Source organism: Mya arenaria, chromosome 3 (assembly GCF_026914265.1).
Source record: "Mya arenaria isolate MELC-2E11 chromosome 3, ASM2691426v1".
Taxonomy (NCBI): Eukaryota; Metazoa; Mollusca; class Bivalvia; order Myida; family Myidae; genus Mya; species Mya arenaria.
The window spans coordinates 21,771,021-21,786,957 of record NC_069124.1 but is presented as its reverse complement, the minus strand read 5'-3'; the positions used below and the strand labels follow the sequence as shown (position 1 = coordinate 21,786,957).

Below are 15,937 nucleotides of genomic sequence, written 5' to 3'. Positions count from 1 at the left end.
TATGTTTTAGCTGTTGTTTTCGGCTATTATTTGTTTTGTATGAAAGCAAATGTTCGAACAATTACCTTCAGTGTTCAAGAAAACGGTTAAAAACTGAACTTCTGCAGCGTTTTTATATATTCATATTGTTTTTTGCAACATTTTTTGTTCAAAAGAAACGTGTTTAGTTTTGATCAAGGGGAAGTTTATACAATTGATATTAAAAGTAGTGTTTCAATTCGATATTTTCACATCTTAGTTTGCAGTGTTAATATCAAATTTCAGTTTTGTAATTTAACTTATAAAACTCCATATTTCATCGAAAAGCATGACGGAAAGTATTTCATTCTTGCAATTTCTTATTTATTCTTTTACTTTCAGGCTGTAACAGCAATTTCTACGGTGAAAACTGTGCTCAACGTTGCGGCAATTGTTTAGGTAGCCGGTGTGATTTGAAGGATGGAAGCTGTCCAGGACAATGTTCACCAGGGTATCGTGGATTATACTGTAATCAATGTACGCTTCATACTTTATACTTTAACTCTACTCACCAAACGGAACCTATTGTATTGTTACCATGTTGCTGAACCGCGTTCGGTATCAGAAACATTTTAAACAAACCGATTCTGATGAAAACTGTCTGTTCAGTTAACGCTATACATGCATACTATTTGGCGACTAGTTTTTGATATGTTTGTTTTTCTACTGGTTGCTTACTGTCATATGATCAATATACTATAAACGCAAATTGTAAAATACCGTCTTCGTTATTAGACATTAAAAAAAAATCAATGGGAGCAGGGTAATTGTCCGCAAAAAAACTTATAATGATCGTGTATATAAATGTGTTTAGTGTTGAAACAAAACTGATACACAGTTTGTATGAAAATATCAATTAACATACAGCTTGCGCCGATGGTACGTATGGTAAAGATTGCTCCTCCCGCTGTGGTCACTGTCGGGACGGGGTTGGATGTGCTAAAGTATTTGGAAACTGTCCAGCACGTGGATGTGAGCGCGGGTACAACGGAGCCCAATGTGATACAAGTATGTCGGTGTTTTTAATTCAATTATTATTACAAGTTGTGTAACTGTCGAGCATGAACTTTAATTTTAAACGCTTTCTTCAATGAAGGCTTATCGGGATTACATTTTATCCTAAATGAGCACTTAGAGCTCCAGGTGATCTTGAAGGGTAGTCGGACGTCTTAATTCCGTCCGTATATACATTTAAACACTTTTTCGTCATACTCAATTTATCCAATTTCTTCCAAACTTGACTGGATATAGTTCAAGCTGTTATAAAACAGTTATGTGTATACAGGATTTTATCTGTGTATAATACATATGTACTGTGTTGTTTGTGGAGTTTTGTGCTGTTGTTCCATGTTCCTGCTTTGTGATTGTTTGTTCTTGTGTTGTGTTCTATGTCTTTTGCGTTTACCCTGTGCCACGGAGTTAATGTTTAAACTTTCGGCTTATGAGCTTGATTCTGTAGTTTATTTTCATAAAAACATTGTGAATGAAAAGGAAAATTAATAAGGAACAATAATTCCCTACACAGATATCTCAAGCTCGAGTTTGACAACATTTTACAGAAATGTTCATTTGGTGACCTTCACCCACAATTTTCCATGTAACTATACTTAGTTACCTGAAAATGGGCCTGATATCCATATATAGACGAAGTTGAAAAGCATTTTTTGATGAGTTTCCTGTTATGGCTTTGTGAATGCATTAATGAATTATTGTGGGAAATTGGCGGGTTGCTTTTTAATCGGAGATATTGTCTACTAAATATGTTCAAGTGTTTGCAATTTGTGAAGATAAGGCTTGTCAGTGGGTCGTTTTGGTTTATCAGATATTTATCAGATATTTATGGCTTTTGACTGTCCTTAACTAATGTTTTTTTCATGAACTTTTATCTTAGTCTAGTTGTTCAACGTGATTGTAAATGTATGACTGAACTCATGTCATCAAGCCAGGGCCATCACGTAACTCATACACTCTCGTTTTAGTGTGCACCAGCAAGACGTTTGGCTATAATTGTGAAGGACATTGCCACTGCAACAACATTTCTGAACAATGCAATGTGGTGAATGGACACTGTAGCAGTGGTTGTGCGAATGGTTGGACCAGTGGAAACTGCAGTACAAGTAAAGTGACAATTATTGGTTATTATTGTGTCAGTTTAAAAGGGCCAGTCCAACATATTTCATGGTTGCATAATTTCTTTAGATCAGGTTGTTTAAGTGAATTCATATATTACCTGATAGCCAATATGAAGATTTTGTTTTGTTAAATTTTTAAAAATGTGGTTATCACAATAACGGTTACACTTGATAGATGCAATTTAATGCATGACTATGTTTTCCTCATTAAGACAAAAAAAATGATTGTAATTTAAACCGATATTATGCGCTTTGTTAACCTTGGAATGTGTGTCTACTCATTGAAACTCCCATCAATAAAGGCATTTCAATTCTTATGATTTTGTTTGTTTTGATTTCAAGTCAACTGAGTTAAACTTAATAATGCTTTAAAAATTAAAATAACTTAATTCGCATCTGTGAAGTGTAAACCTATAATGATCATTACGATGAAATATGGATGTTTTCTGATGAACCTTCGGAGTCCAAAAACATGTAATTCAGTTGATATGCTTGTTTACCATTTCATTGATTCGTACATTTATATTGGTTAAACTTTTTGGTAGTATGCTTAGAATACAATGTTTTTCTTCATTCTTTACAGCCTGTATGACCGGATTCTACGGATTTGAGTGTCAAAACACCTGCAGTGGAAATTGTCGGTACAATACTACCTGCAATTTCATTACAGGTGTATGCACAAAGGGCTGTTCACAGGGATTTGACTTCAATAGGGACCCTCAATGTAGAATGGGTAAACAAACTTAAAACCCCTCATATTAATAAACGATTACAATCAAAGATAAAAATACATCCACTAAATACCGTTCAGACCGTTAGTTCAGTCCCACACCATGACATAACTTGTTTTTTGTTTGTGGGAGAGGGTTCTTGTCATCTTGGATACACTGTTTTTGTTCACATTTTAGATATGTAGAATTTTACCGTTCAGTAGGAGAAAGCGATTGAACAAATAGTTTTGCCAAATTACACAAGAGACGCACATTTATAAATTAACAAGAAGTTCAAACATTATATAGATTCGTTGTCATTTGAAAAAAATCTATCATTAACGTCATTAAGTATCGGTGAAGTGATGTAGTGATATAAGTGTGTGCTCCTTATCACGATAAAAGTATGCCTATTTGAGCCCTTCTGAGGCCACTTTTGTCATTGCTTTACAATAAAGACTTCCGTCTTAGTTTCATACCATGGAGCTTACTCAAGCATGATTTATATCAGTTTATAGTTTTTGCACAATTAAACCAAAATAAAACAAACATCAATTACTCATAAGTGTACGTGTATATGCATTCTATGATGAGCTATTAGATATGTTCGTTAAATCTATGTTATACACAGCCTGCACTGACGGCGCGTACGGTCTCCATTGCTCCTCCAAATGCAGTCACTGTCGGGACTCTGGTGTATGTGAAAAAGTAACTGGAAATTGTCCAGCAGGTGGATGTGAGCGGGGATTCAAAGGAGCCAAATGTGACACAAGTAGTTTTACTCTTCAATAACATCGTAGCATGTTTTTATATTGAACTTGAATATTAACATTCACTATAATAATCATTTTGTCCATTCGAATAATAAATCCTCGTTATAATTCGCTGAGCGATTGTCATTTTTAGTTTGCATAGATAAAACGTTTGGATACAATTGTGAAGGACTGTGTCATTGTCACAACACCTCCGAACAGTGCAATGTAACGAATGGAGGCTGTAGAAGTGGGTGTGCAATTGGTTGGGGAGGCAGTAACTGCAGTAAAGGTACACTATAATTTGATGAGTTTGTTAGTTAAATATATTTTTGCCAGCGTAACATACACTGACTAAAGCTCAATTATGTAAGCTTATATGGATGTGAAATGTGAATAATGGACTGTTAAGGAGTGGGTTTGCAATTGGCTAGAGAGGTAGTGGCTAAAGAAACGTTAAAATAACAATGATCCTTTTATTTATTTTTTACTTTATGATCTAGGCATAACATGATTTCATAAATGTATAGGTTTACCATAACATGATATAGAATAGCCCGGATACTATGCAGTGACTTATATTAATTAATGTCGAAGAAATGTAGTTGAAATGTAAGCAATAACAATTTGTTTGGGTCTGCTTTTGTGACACAATGTTAAGGTTGTAAACGATACTAGTACGTGCACGCTCTTTTGTAAACTACGGCATACGTATATGAGCAGAAATGTGCCAGTTGTACAAAGTTGGACAGGGCAGGCGATGAGCCTATCGATACACATTCAAGTACAGATAGTGTTCTACCTTTTCGAAATCAGAGTATTATTGCTAAAAATCGCATATTTTCCCAATGTTTAGGTTGATATCTAATCTTAATGGCATATTGATAAATAAAGTCTCTAACATGATTTCGTGTGAAATTTTATAAACAGTATAGTCATCAACCTATGTTGGTGTTGACCTTAAGCTGAACATCGGTTTCCTTTTATTATATGATGAACACTATGGTCCAGGGACATCATACGTTGTAGGCAGGTTGATAATGACCAGCAGGTGAACCCTGTTGCTTATAATGTTTGTGTTTTAAGGTCAATGTCGTTGTGACCGTATGCTGAAAATACGCAGTTTCCTTTCAATAATTGAAAAAAACGCTTAGATCCTAGAGACTTTGAACTTGGTAGAGGTCCCTCCAACATGACCAGATTCCTAACAATTTGGACAGGAGTTGGTTGAACGTCAAAACCATTGTAACCATGAGCTGAATATCCGATTTTGTTGAATTAAAGAATAATGCTTGTTTACCTGTTTGATATGCTGGGGAAATGTATCTACTTTCTTTTAACCATGTTTCAAACACATTTGCGACATTTTTAATGCTATCCATCAAAATTAGTCTTGATTATTAATGTAAAACTTATTTCAGACAATACCATTATCCATACCGGAAACACAAATGTAACGGCCTCAATATCAAGTCAGTATATGACGTGCGACGCATCAAGGTCCATTGACGGGAAAATTATTAGGATTCCTACTAGTAATAACTCTTTGCTGTGCCAGCGATGTAGCGTAGCCGTTGGTCAGGGACCACCTTGGCTACAGCTTGATCTAGCTGAATTAACTGTTGTTGCTTATATACGCTTGTATGGGAGGGATTATGGTAATTAAACTTTCTTTATATTCTACTCTAATGTGGAACAAATTGCAACATTAAAACACTTCACAAACTAAAAAACCTTCCTAACTGGTCAGTTTTCAAACTTAAATTTCATATTACGATTAACATAGAACATCAACGTGAATATATTAAAGAAATGACATGCATTGTCCATTAAAACGTACTAATGTATTGGCTAATTTCGAGTGACTCAGTTATAACCCCTTTGTATGGATTTATTTTCATTCCATGAAATATCTGCTCTTAAATCATTGAACATGTAATATTGTTATTTGTTGGATACGCTGAACTAGCATGTGACTAGACCAGTGTTTAAACCCGGCTCTGACCTCGCAAATGTCTGACGTACCTTCTAATATTTCCAACCTTACCGGAATAGATAAAGCTGCCCTTCAACTCGGAAGCTTCCAGGGCATTTGCCGTAAACAACTAGCTGCTGACTTGTGACACGGCCAGAACAGCTTTTGATAGAAAAACATATAGACACTAATAAATAATAAAAAAAATATGTTGAATTTTCGGTAAAGCGGCTTGAACCCATCGTTTCTTTTCTATAAATTTGAAAAAGCCGTATTAGGGACTATTTTAAAAGTGATTATACACAGTATTTAAATACATTAAATAAAATAATTAAGCATCGACAGCTGTATCAATCTTTTCAAAATATGTTTGCATCAGAAAAAAACAAAACTGAAATTATCGTATTATTGCTGTTTAGTGTTTGCTAAACATCATTTAAAAAAAAGACTTTGCCTGTTAAACATTCAAAACTGTTAATCATATGGCATTGATTACAAACAACCAGTTATAATGTTTTTAATTATTAATACCAGGAGTTGGAGTAGGACAAAGTTGCAACCTCACTGTCTACGCCAACAATATATCGATTACTGAAGAAGCTAATTTGAAAGACTGGACCAATATAGGAGACATTATGCAGTCCGATAATGTCAATGGGGTTGTATTGGATCTTCAGTCACCACGGATTTTAAGATATGTTGCCTTTACAACAAAGTATGGAACAACTATGGCAATATGTGAGGTCAAACTGTATGCAAAAGGTACAACATAATTGTTTCATGAACCCATTCCTTCTGACAGTGATTTCACAACGTTTGCTATTGTTGTGTACACTTTCTCTTTGCTCAATTAAATTAAATTATGAACAATAGCGAATTTTCCTTACGTTACACATTAATAACACCATTTCAATTTTCATTTTTATAAAGATATTTATAAGATAATTTTTAAATTACTACCTAGTGCGACAACCTTTATATAATATTTTTTTTATTATAGTGGAAAAGGAACTCATTCTGGTATAAATTTGCATGTGTAAATTGTATGTTATCAACAAAGTTGACCAAAACCAATTTAATCCTGACACCATACTCTTTCTAAACCTGAATAAGGCGACGCTTTCTTAACTTTATTTCCATGATACACATTAAATTTCTGAAACGAAGAAAAAGAACTTAGCTGTCCATTTCATTATATTTATTTTTGTTCATTTACATTTAAACGGTTTGGAATGTTTGGCGAGACACCCCTTTCACATATATAAATATCTGGGCCAAATTGACAACAGCATGAATTATTTAGGCCTAAATGGCCATAGCGCAAAAAAATAATTTTGAGCCCACTTGAACCGAAATGAATTTTGAAAAAAATGGTCCGAGAATGTTGACCCGATTAAAGGCCAACTGGTCACCTGCCAAACTTTGGCGTCTTCCATGGCGACCTACCACAAAGCCTCGGGGTTGAAAATAAGCAATCGATTATTGCACTGCAATCATTTATTGCAGCAGTTAAACAATACAATTTAGTTCAGCTCAGCAAATATGCAATTCAGTATCAAATATCAATTACAAGTAGTCATTCTTTAGCAAATGTAAGTGAATTCCGTCACGGAAAAGCAATGTTCGTAAAGCACTTTAAAATGGTTAATGATAAATTTGCTTAAGATTTGGAGAGAAAGGTGCTGCCGTGCGCTAACCAATAGAACGTACAACGGGTATTGACGCGGTGTTCAACGTAAAAAAAAACCTTTGAACAAAACCAAGGTATCATGATAATTTACACATTCTGCTTAGGAGACACAAAAATACAATTTTTCATATAGTCTATGGGAGCCTCGCCGGACTTCTAATGGCCGTTGCGCACATTGAACTTTCTGCACTGGGTCGCCAGCTTCCCCGGTTTTACGTCATTTAATAGAGCGATGGTAATGGCATAACTGAAATATTCGAACAACACAACAGAAGAGATGAACTATTTACATCGAAAAAATGAATATATAATGCGTTTAATGCTAATGTTTGTGTATAAAGCGTACCGCTCGGCTGCCTTAAATATGCAGGGGGGTAGGTTTTTTTTTTTTTTTTTAATGACGATAAAATTAATTCCATAACTTTAAACACACCTTGTATTGGCGATGGCTTGATTCGAAAGAAAGCTTTACCACAAAGGATTAATACTTGTAAAGCGAGAATTTACTTGACCATTAGAAATTTAGAAGAGCAATAAACAATTCATGCGAATTGACCCTACGTTGACCTTCGGTTAATAACAACTAACATTTCATTTGTTGATAACCTCGGTTACTCGACATGAGTAACCGGAATTATTTTGAATTATTGAGGCATGCTTGATTTTGAACGATCATGCGTCAACTCGGAATTATACACAAAATCTTGAAGGATGAAGTGTCATTTAAACTACCTGGTAAATTATTTAGTTCATGGAGGGCTGGCCAATCTTTGGGTAAGCATCTTCGTTTATGGGCTTAAAAAGCCTTTATGGGTTTATTACATAGAGTGTTGGAATATAGATTTTTATGAATGTTAACCAGGTCGCCCACACTTTTCCTAAATTACTAAAGGTAGTAATACACTTGTAGATTGTCCTCTTGGATACTATGGAGATAAGTGCTTAAACCAATGTCATTGCAAAGATGGCCGACCTTGTAATGGTGTAACTGGAAAATGTTCAACTCCTGGTTGTTCTGCAGGATGGAAAGGAGTAGTCTGTAACATAAGTATGTTAATTAAATGCATTAAGCAGGCAGCACTTTGATTACATCGAATGTATGTGAACTCTTAAAATGTGTTTGTATATATAAGCATATACCATAAATTTGATACATTGATATTGTACATAGATGCATAAATAACTTTTGCTCTAATCAAGACAAATATTCTTAGATGTAACGCTGCTGTCAAATAATCCCTCTTTCAAATGAAATATTATGTTAAATTGGGGTTAAACTTTGGAGTATGTATGGGTAATAGAATTGTTAATGTTAATAGAATATGGAAATATAAATAATAGCTCAGTTGTCTGCCGTATCGTTCATTGACTTAAACTCATTTGATTTATTGACATATTACCTTAATTAGTGGACACTGCTACCCTCTATTTACATGCTAATACAACTAATTGAGAATATCTTGCTTTGGTTTATCTGTTTGATTCTATACAATGTGAGAAAAGTTGTAGCTGCCTGATATATCCCTGCTGTTTTCAATGAAGACGAAGCACTACTTTTTTGCCGAAATGCACAATATTCATTGTCATGTTGTCTGAATATTTCATGAATAGCCTGTGACTATGGCGAATTCGGGGAGAACTGCAAAGAGCAATGCAATTGCTATGCGCATGAAGAATGTGAAAAGGTTACTGGGTATTGCCCAAATGAACTATGTGAACCCGGATGGAAAGCACCTAGCTGCAATATAGGTACGTCTTATATAAATACATAGAGGAATCTGAACCTGCAAATAAGCTTTCTTTAATAGTTGTACTAAACAGACTGTTCAATTTCGATGCCTATTGCCCCATGCATTTTTTGTTTACTATGAAAGAAAATTGCTTGCCGATTTCTAGTTTGGTTGAATAAATGACTAAATCTGCATTAATCATAAAGTTTCTTTTGTAGGTAGTTCATCTTTGTTATAAACTACGACGAATTTCTAATTGGTCATCAAGTTTTTATCATATTTTAGAAAAAGTATTCGGAGAGAAATACAAATAACCAAATATAAGGTTAATATGATTTATTCCTTATACGAAAAACAAAACCTCATTGAAATATGATCACGGAAAACAAACTTAACAGAGAGGGTTAAGATTGACACCCTAAAAACAAAAACTGCAAATTCAAATCACGTCGTATTTGATTTTGTTTTAATACTGTGTATGCCCATTGCTGCGGCAATTACAGCGAGGCACAGTTTCCTCATTGATATAATGTATCTGTGAAGATACTGTTTGGAATGACTGCCCAAATCTGATGAATAACACGAGTGAGCACTGTGAGATTTGGTTGCAGCTTGCACTTCAAAAGGTCCCACACGTGCTCGATCGGATTTATATCCGGACTTTTTGCAGGCCAATTGAGTGTTCGCACGTTGTTTGCAACAATCATAACTTGTGTGCTTCTAGCCGCGTGAAATGGTGCGTTATCCTGTGCCAACATCATACCGCGATTTGCACGGATATGAGGTAGAAGATTCGGCCGAATGACGTCATTTTCAACGCGTTCATGTTTTGAATTGGAGTTCTCAATCTAATCAGTATCAACCCGTGGAATTGTTTACGACTATTTTTACGTAAATAAGAATCACGTACAGATTAATATAAACAAACATGTTTCTGTCAATATTTTGCACTTATTATAAAAAATAACACACATTGCAACTTTTATAACGACGCGTAACATACCTGTCTGATGGGGGTGCCGACACAAATCATTTTCGACGTTCTGCAATGCTCATTCTCGCCATATTTAATGTTTTTCATAAAAGACAATACACGAAGAATTCATTCCTACTATATTCGACAACTACCATGCCGTGCACGAGAAACTCGAGCACATAGGATATTTTCGCACCTACCGTTCCGCTTGGATGATTTTGTATATGAGTACGTGTTTTCTTTGAGTAAATCGATAGATTGGTGTGTACAATACAAAAATAACCAAATATTAGGTTTATTGATTAAAAATGTCGCATAGCATCATGTTTTATATGTTGGCCAATTAGAAATTCGTCGAAGTGTATTTAAAATTGAAATCGATCATGGAACGAAATATAATATATTTGTAATGCCAAAAGAACATTTTGTTTCTATGTTTCATGTTCTTTATTTGCACAACAATCCCTTTCAAGTAATACCAAAAAAAGCATGCGATTACCGAGCATCCAAAATGACCATAAGTGTTTATCAAATGGTGAATAAATGAGACCGGAGTTTCATGTACATTGACTTTCTTCTAAGTTGTATTAATGAAGCGTTTCATCAAATATTGGGACAGTTATTGTGTTGTTCACATTGCAACTGTGAACTGTTTCGATCGCTCTAAGGTAGTCAATCCAACATTTATTAAAATAACTATTCTGATGTATGTATTGTCTGTCTGTCTTGTTTGCACGCTACGTGTCTCTCGTTCAGGGTGTGTTAGTCGTTAAACAGGGCATTAGAACAAACGGCATTGTGTAGCTGTTTAGTAAATTCAGGGTCAGACTAAAACTGTCAATACATCATGTATTACATCAAGGTTATATGGCTAAATCAAGGTAATATCATAGTTGTCCAATTTGAAACAATAATTGATCGGTGTTTCAAATTCAGGGTAAGAAAAAATCCATTTTTTTTCGTCAAGCATATTTTCCACATGTTTAAACCATGGCATGTAAGGTAATTAAAAATGCCATTATATGGTCATCTGGTTTATACAAGGTCATAACTTGTTTGTCAATATGGCACTGTTTAAGCACTCATTTACACCCGTGTTCAAATTTTTATTACTGCCCCGAGTATGAACGATTTATACGTTTGTTTTTGGTAAATATAACTCAGTTTTGTAATAACATTTTTAGATTATTTCATATAAGCTTTGTTGGATTGTACATTTCTTTCTGTCTTTTTTACGTTTAATTCTATGCACACATTGTGCGTACGTTTGTCAGCTACATTATTTTAAGTGCATCGCATCGCACTAAAATTACGTCAAGCTTATGTCACTTTTTTAAGTCTTGTCCAGTCTTGTGGTGTTATTAAAATATAGTTAAAGGTTCTTTGTATGATATTATTCGGTATCTGTATACATTGCAGTGCATTTAAGTAGTGCTGGTTCGCTTTCTAGTAAAGCGATTCGTAACTAAAATATTCGATCCATTGTTTCTCACTGAAATTGTGGTTTTAACCACGTAGCAATGTTCCAAGTGTCATGTTAATTATAATATCCAGGGAATTTATTATTTATTATTCGATAAAAAATGACTAAGGCAAATTACTTTTGACCTGTGTTGCAAATATGTTGTAGATTAATATTGCCAGGGTCTATTCTTTGCAATGTGTGATCTACATATCTTAGGAATGTGTTGTTTTTGTGTTGTATTGACTATTGTCTCTTGTTTTTGCGGCTTTTACCATCGAGATAAGAAATAAACATAAAGACCTAAAGCATCTGGTTTTGGTTTAAACTCTTGTCTTGTTAACTCCATGATTATCAAGGGGAAGCATTCTTATGTTAGCTTTTACTCAAGCTAAAACTAGCTAAAACTGGATAATAATAGTAATTTATATAGAATTATGAACGATTTCAGAGTGCGACAAACACGACTTTGGGTATAATTGTAACAGAACATGCCAGTGTGAAGTATGTGACAACGTGAACGGATATTGTGGCGTTTATCCCTGCTATAGTGGTTGGATGGGTGAAACATGCTCGGAACAGATTGAGAGTACAAACCGTGCGTTAATGCATCAAATACACCTATACATTGGACACTACTAGTAAAACAATAAAACAAATAACGATGCGCTCATTTGAAGGCTCACAGATCAAAGCCCAATAGATTCTTAGCGTAACACTAGAATATATATCATCACTGATTTAATGCAGTAGAACCTAATTGGCTCGCGAATTCGCGTGACTCGAATTCCTCATTGGTTACAACTGTATGTAAAGGACCGATTTCATATAACTGAAGGTGAGCATTTTTGCATTGCTCGAATTTTCCGAAGATTGAGGTATTTTCGCGAGTCCCTTGGTGTTCGAGCCAACGGGGTTCTACTGTATTTTTATCAATAAATGTTAATGTTACAGCTGTCGAAGAGTCTGATATTGGGCTTTATGCAGGTTTGCTTGTCTTCACACAATAATGTATTTATGAATGCCAACATGGTGAAGTGTTACCTACAATTCTTTGAAAATGCATTAGTATTCTTCTTGGGTATTTTGTATTTGCAACTGTTTTCAGATCAAGAGCAAATTCAAGATGCTGAAACAGACGCTACTTTGAAAATCATTGCTGCAGTTTCATCAACTTTTGCAATTATCTCGTTCACTGTGATCATTGTTGGCGTCATTATTTATTTGAGAAGAAGAAAATCAAGACAAAGGTAAATTAAATTAAATTTGACGTGGTTTTTTTATGAAGATGTAGCTGGATGTTTTTACAATCTTCAAGGCTTCTGCAAATATACAATAAGGAATAATGGCGTGCTGTTCTACTGTTCATGCTGTATGAACAATTAAGGCACGCGTAAGCAATTTCATAGAGAGCGCTAGCGCTGTTTGTTTCAATGATGCGGTCATTCATCATGAACACACGTATAAATGCGATCAAACGTTATGTTACATTTTAAGAAGTATTAATCATTATGTCATGTTTTTTTTTTCTTTAATATAAACTAGGCGATGAAAAATGTTGCTTGCTTAAATGTTGTAACCATATTGCAGCAATTGGAAATTGTGTATGATATTTTAATACTTATGTTGAAGTTATATACAAAGGATAGCACATGATTGGTCATTCAATGCAAATTGTATTAAACGAGTTGATTTCGAATAGTCTTTGTATTGAATGACAGCAAAGGTTAATCTATTAATGCCATACATATGTTACCTTATATTATATTATCATTTCCACCTTTGTTATCATAACGACACGTGAGGGAGATTATGGCATAAATGCCCAACGAAGACGAGAACGTGCACCATGACGTCATTTTCACGATATAAATTTTACAGTCGGGTACCTGGTAGGCAAACAATAACAAAAGCTTAGTTTTAAAGAATTTAAACGGAACTATGGGTGTAAGCGAAGTGAAACGAGTTACCATTAATATCACGCTCCGTCAAACACTAACGAGTAATTCCGGGAATCACAGTACCGGAAATTTACATTCGGTATAGGTCAGCAAAAAACAATGAGACTAATTATGCTGAGACATGTAAGTTATTCAAGCGATTTGCTAGTGTTATTCAAGCCTAGATTCTTATGAAACTGATCCTAGATGATTTACAAATCTGAATACATATCGCTTTATAACGCCCATTTTTTCATCGATATATATTTATGACGTCATGTAAAATGTTGTTACCAGTTTTATATGAAACATTTGTAATGACTTTTTTAAGGAATTTATTGCGTGATTACTGCACATGAGGACATTAACAAGCCAAGCTGCTTCCAATTCCACGATAATAGCATAAATCACGTAATCAATTACTTATATTTACAGCAATAGTTCATTATTTTTTTCTGAACTGTTCAAAATTATTTATTTCATTTAAAAAAAACAACAACAGATGTTTCTTCTCACCCCTTCTGTTAAAAGAACGGCACGACCATAACAGGAGCAGTTTATCATATGACGGCATTTTAATGCTGGAAAAAATAATCACTTCATAGTTGATACGGGAAATCAAATTTTAACTTAAAAATGAATCGCAAATGACAACAATATAATTAACAAAACATAACTTGACCCTTTTCAAAATGTTGATTTAAGTTTTTCTGTAAATAATTCATGAATGTTATTTATAATGTAAAATGCATTTATAAATTACGCGAAACATACTATATACTTATTAAATTATGATCGGCAATTATTCTTGTTTTGATTTAGATTTGTTATTTCCGTTTTAAAAGACCGAATGAATTATGTCATGGCATTATAAATATGGAAATTGGGCAATAAAAAAGGTGGAAAATGCAACAAAACTGAAATGTGACCTTTGCCAAGATAAACACAGCATGTCGGCAAAAGGTACGCCTTCATGTGTTAACATAAACATTTTATTGGAGAATTTTTAGTAATATAACTTTATTACTTCATTACTATAACATATATTTTATTTTGTAACTTGAACAGGGAAAACAATCGCACCAATGACTCAAATCCTTACACTGCGACAGGTCGTTCATCAACATCTGGGGATTACGACACACTTGATATAAACGAACGTATGTTGAAAACATTGATCATTATTGCCACTAAATATGTTAGTCGGCTCAATGTTTTACTCTCATCAAGTTGCAGCAAATTTTAATTTCAAGTTGGTTATTTTGATGAAGTTCCGCTGTAAGAATGATAGAACAATAATAATAAATACGAATAGTTGTACTCCTATATACATCGCGAAAAATACAGAATCCAAACACAATACATAAAGTCGCGGGTATTATAAATACTCTGTTAGTCGATATGTTGTCGATTATTTGTTATTTGAGTTGTGTTATAGATTTACAACAATTTTCATACTCAAATCATTTTATTTTCTTTAGAAATTCCTGATACAGATGGCGGAGGATACGTAAATATGGAAATGACTGGCGGCCTTTGATTAAGAGGATAGGTTGTTATTACAAACAAAAGAGAAACACTATGTATGCAGTTGTAGGACTATAACATATTTATGGTCTGGTTCTCAACACCTTTATCAGAGCTGACGTTTGGTCTTGTGTTGTACGGCTCGTGTTAATTGTTTATAATATCTGTGGATTTTATTTACTAAGCAGCATGGGAACACATTACACATACTTCTGACAACTGACATCTATGAACCTCGCCCAAGGCAACTACGACAAGGGACAACATGAGCACTGCTAAACAAAAATGTTATATATATTTTAAAATAAATGTTTGTAACATAAAAGAACAGTGTATGTTAATGGCGTTTAAAGGATTCAGATGGCAGCAATGGTTGTACTTGTACAATGCGTGAATAAGCTGGATCGTCTTAAATTAAAAACAACAATTATAGAACAAGGTTTATATATATATATATAGGATCTGTCACGTTCATCGTATTATACAGCATTGTAAACAACGAGTTTAGAAAATGTGTTAACAAGCGAGCCTTAAGCGAAAACATAGTTCAACGACGAGTTGAATAAAAGTGTGTATGGTATACAAACTGACAAACTGAAGTATTGTTATACCCGGCGCTACATACACTGCAGAATGTTAGTTCCCGAAATAATGATATGATACACACACAATATATTTATGTGGGTGTAAGTGTGCGTAGGTGCGTGTGTGTGTGCGGATGTGCTTGCGTGTGTGGTGGCTGTCTTGTCACTTGTTAAGTGTTCACTGTACTTGTTTCTAGCGCCTCGAAAAAGATCTTGATTAATTTATGGCTGCAGAGCTTATTCATGCAGTTTCCATGGTATATGTGGAAATGGTTTCACCACAGTGGTTTTCTTGCTTAATTTTATATGAAACAAAAACATACAGAAGCCCATAAGATTAGAAGTGGTTATTTGTATAAGATATAACTTCTATTAGGTTTAGAAGTCCGTGTCTACGCATCAGAGCTAATATTTCTAATATTTTAGTATGTTCTTCAATAC

General features: G+C 34.3%; 1 protein-coding gene across 1 annotated transcript; it reads left to right on the top strand.

The window, feature by feature from the left end:
* Positions 1-438: 438 nt before the first annotated feature.
* On the top strand, positions 439-14,925 carry LOC128225825 (multiple epidermal growth factor-like domains protein 11). Its single transcript, XM_052935721.1, has 9 exons — positions 439-469; positions 886-1,026; positions 1,998-2,135; positions 3,492-3,632; positions 3,767-3,904; positions 6,122-6,349; positions 12,554-12,695; positions 14,454-14,545; positions 14,867-14,925. Exons 1-9 carry the CDS (start codon positions 439-441, stop codon positions 14,923-14,925), a joined length of 1,110 nt encoding a protein of 369 aa, XP_052791681.1.
* The last annotated feature ends 1,012 nt before the right edge of the window (positions 14,926-15,937 follow it).

What these genes read in the sequence shown, in the direction of transcription:
- LOC128225825 (XM_052935721.1), top strand. Translation starts at nt 439, where the DNA reads ATGGAAGCTGTCCAGGACAATGTTCACCAGG. An exon ending in AGGAGCCAAATGTGACACAA is followed by an intron (nt 3,633 to 3,766) that starts GTAGTTTTACTC and finishes TGTCATTTTTAG; the next exon opens with TTTGCATAGATAAAACGTTT. An exon ending in AGGCAGTAACTGCAGTAAAG is followed by an intron (nt 3,905 to 6,121) that starts GTACACTATAAT and finishes TATTAATACCAG; the next exon opens with GAGTTGGAGTAGGACAAAGT.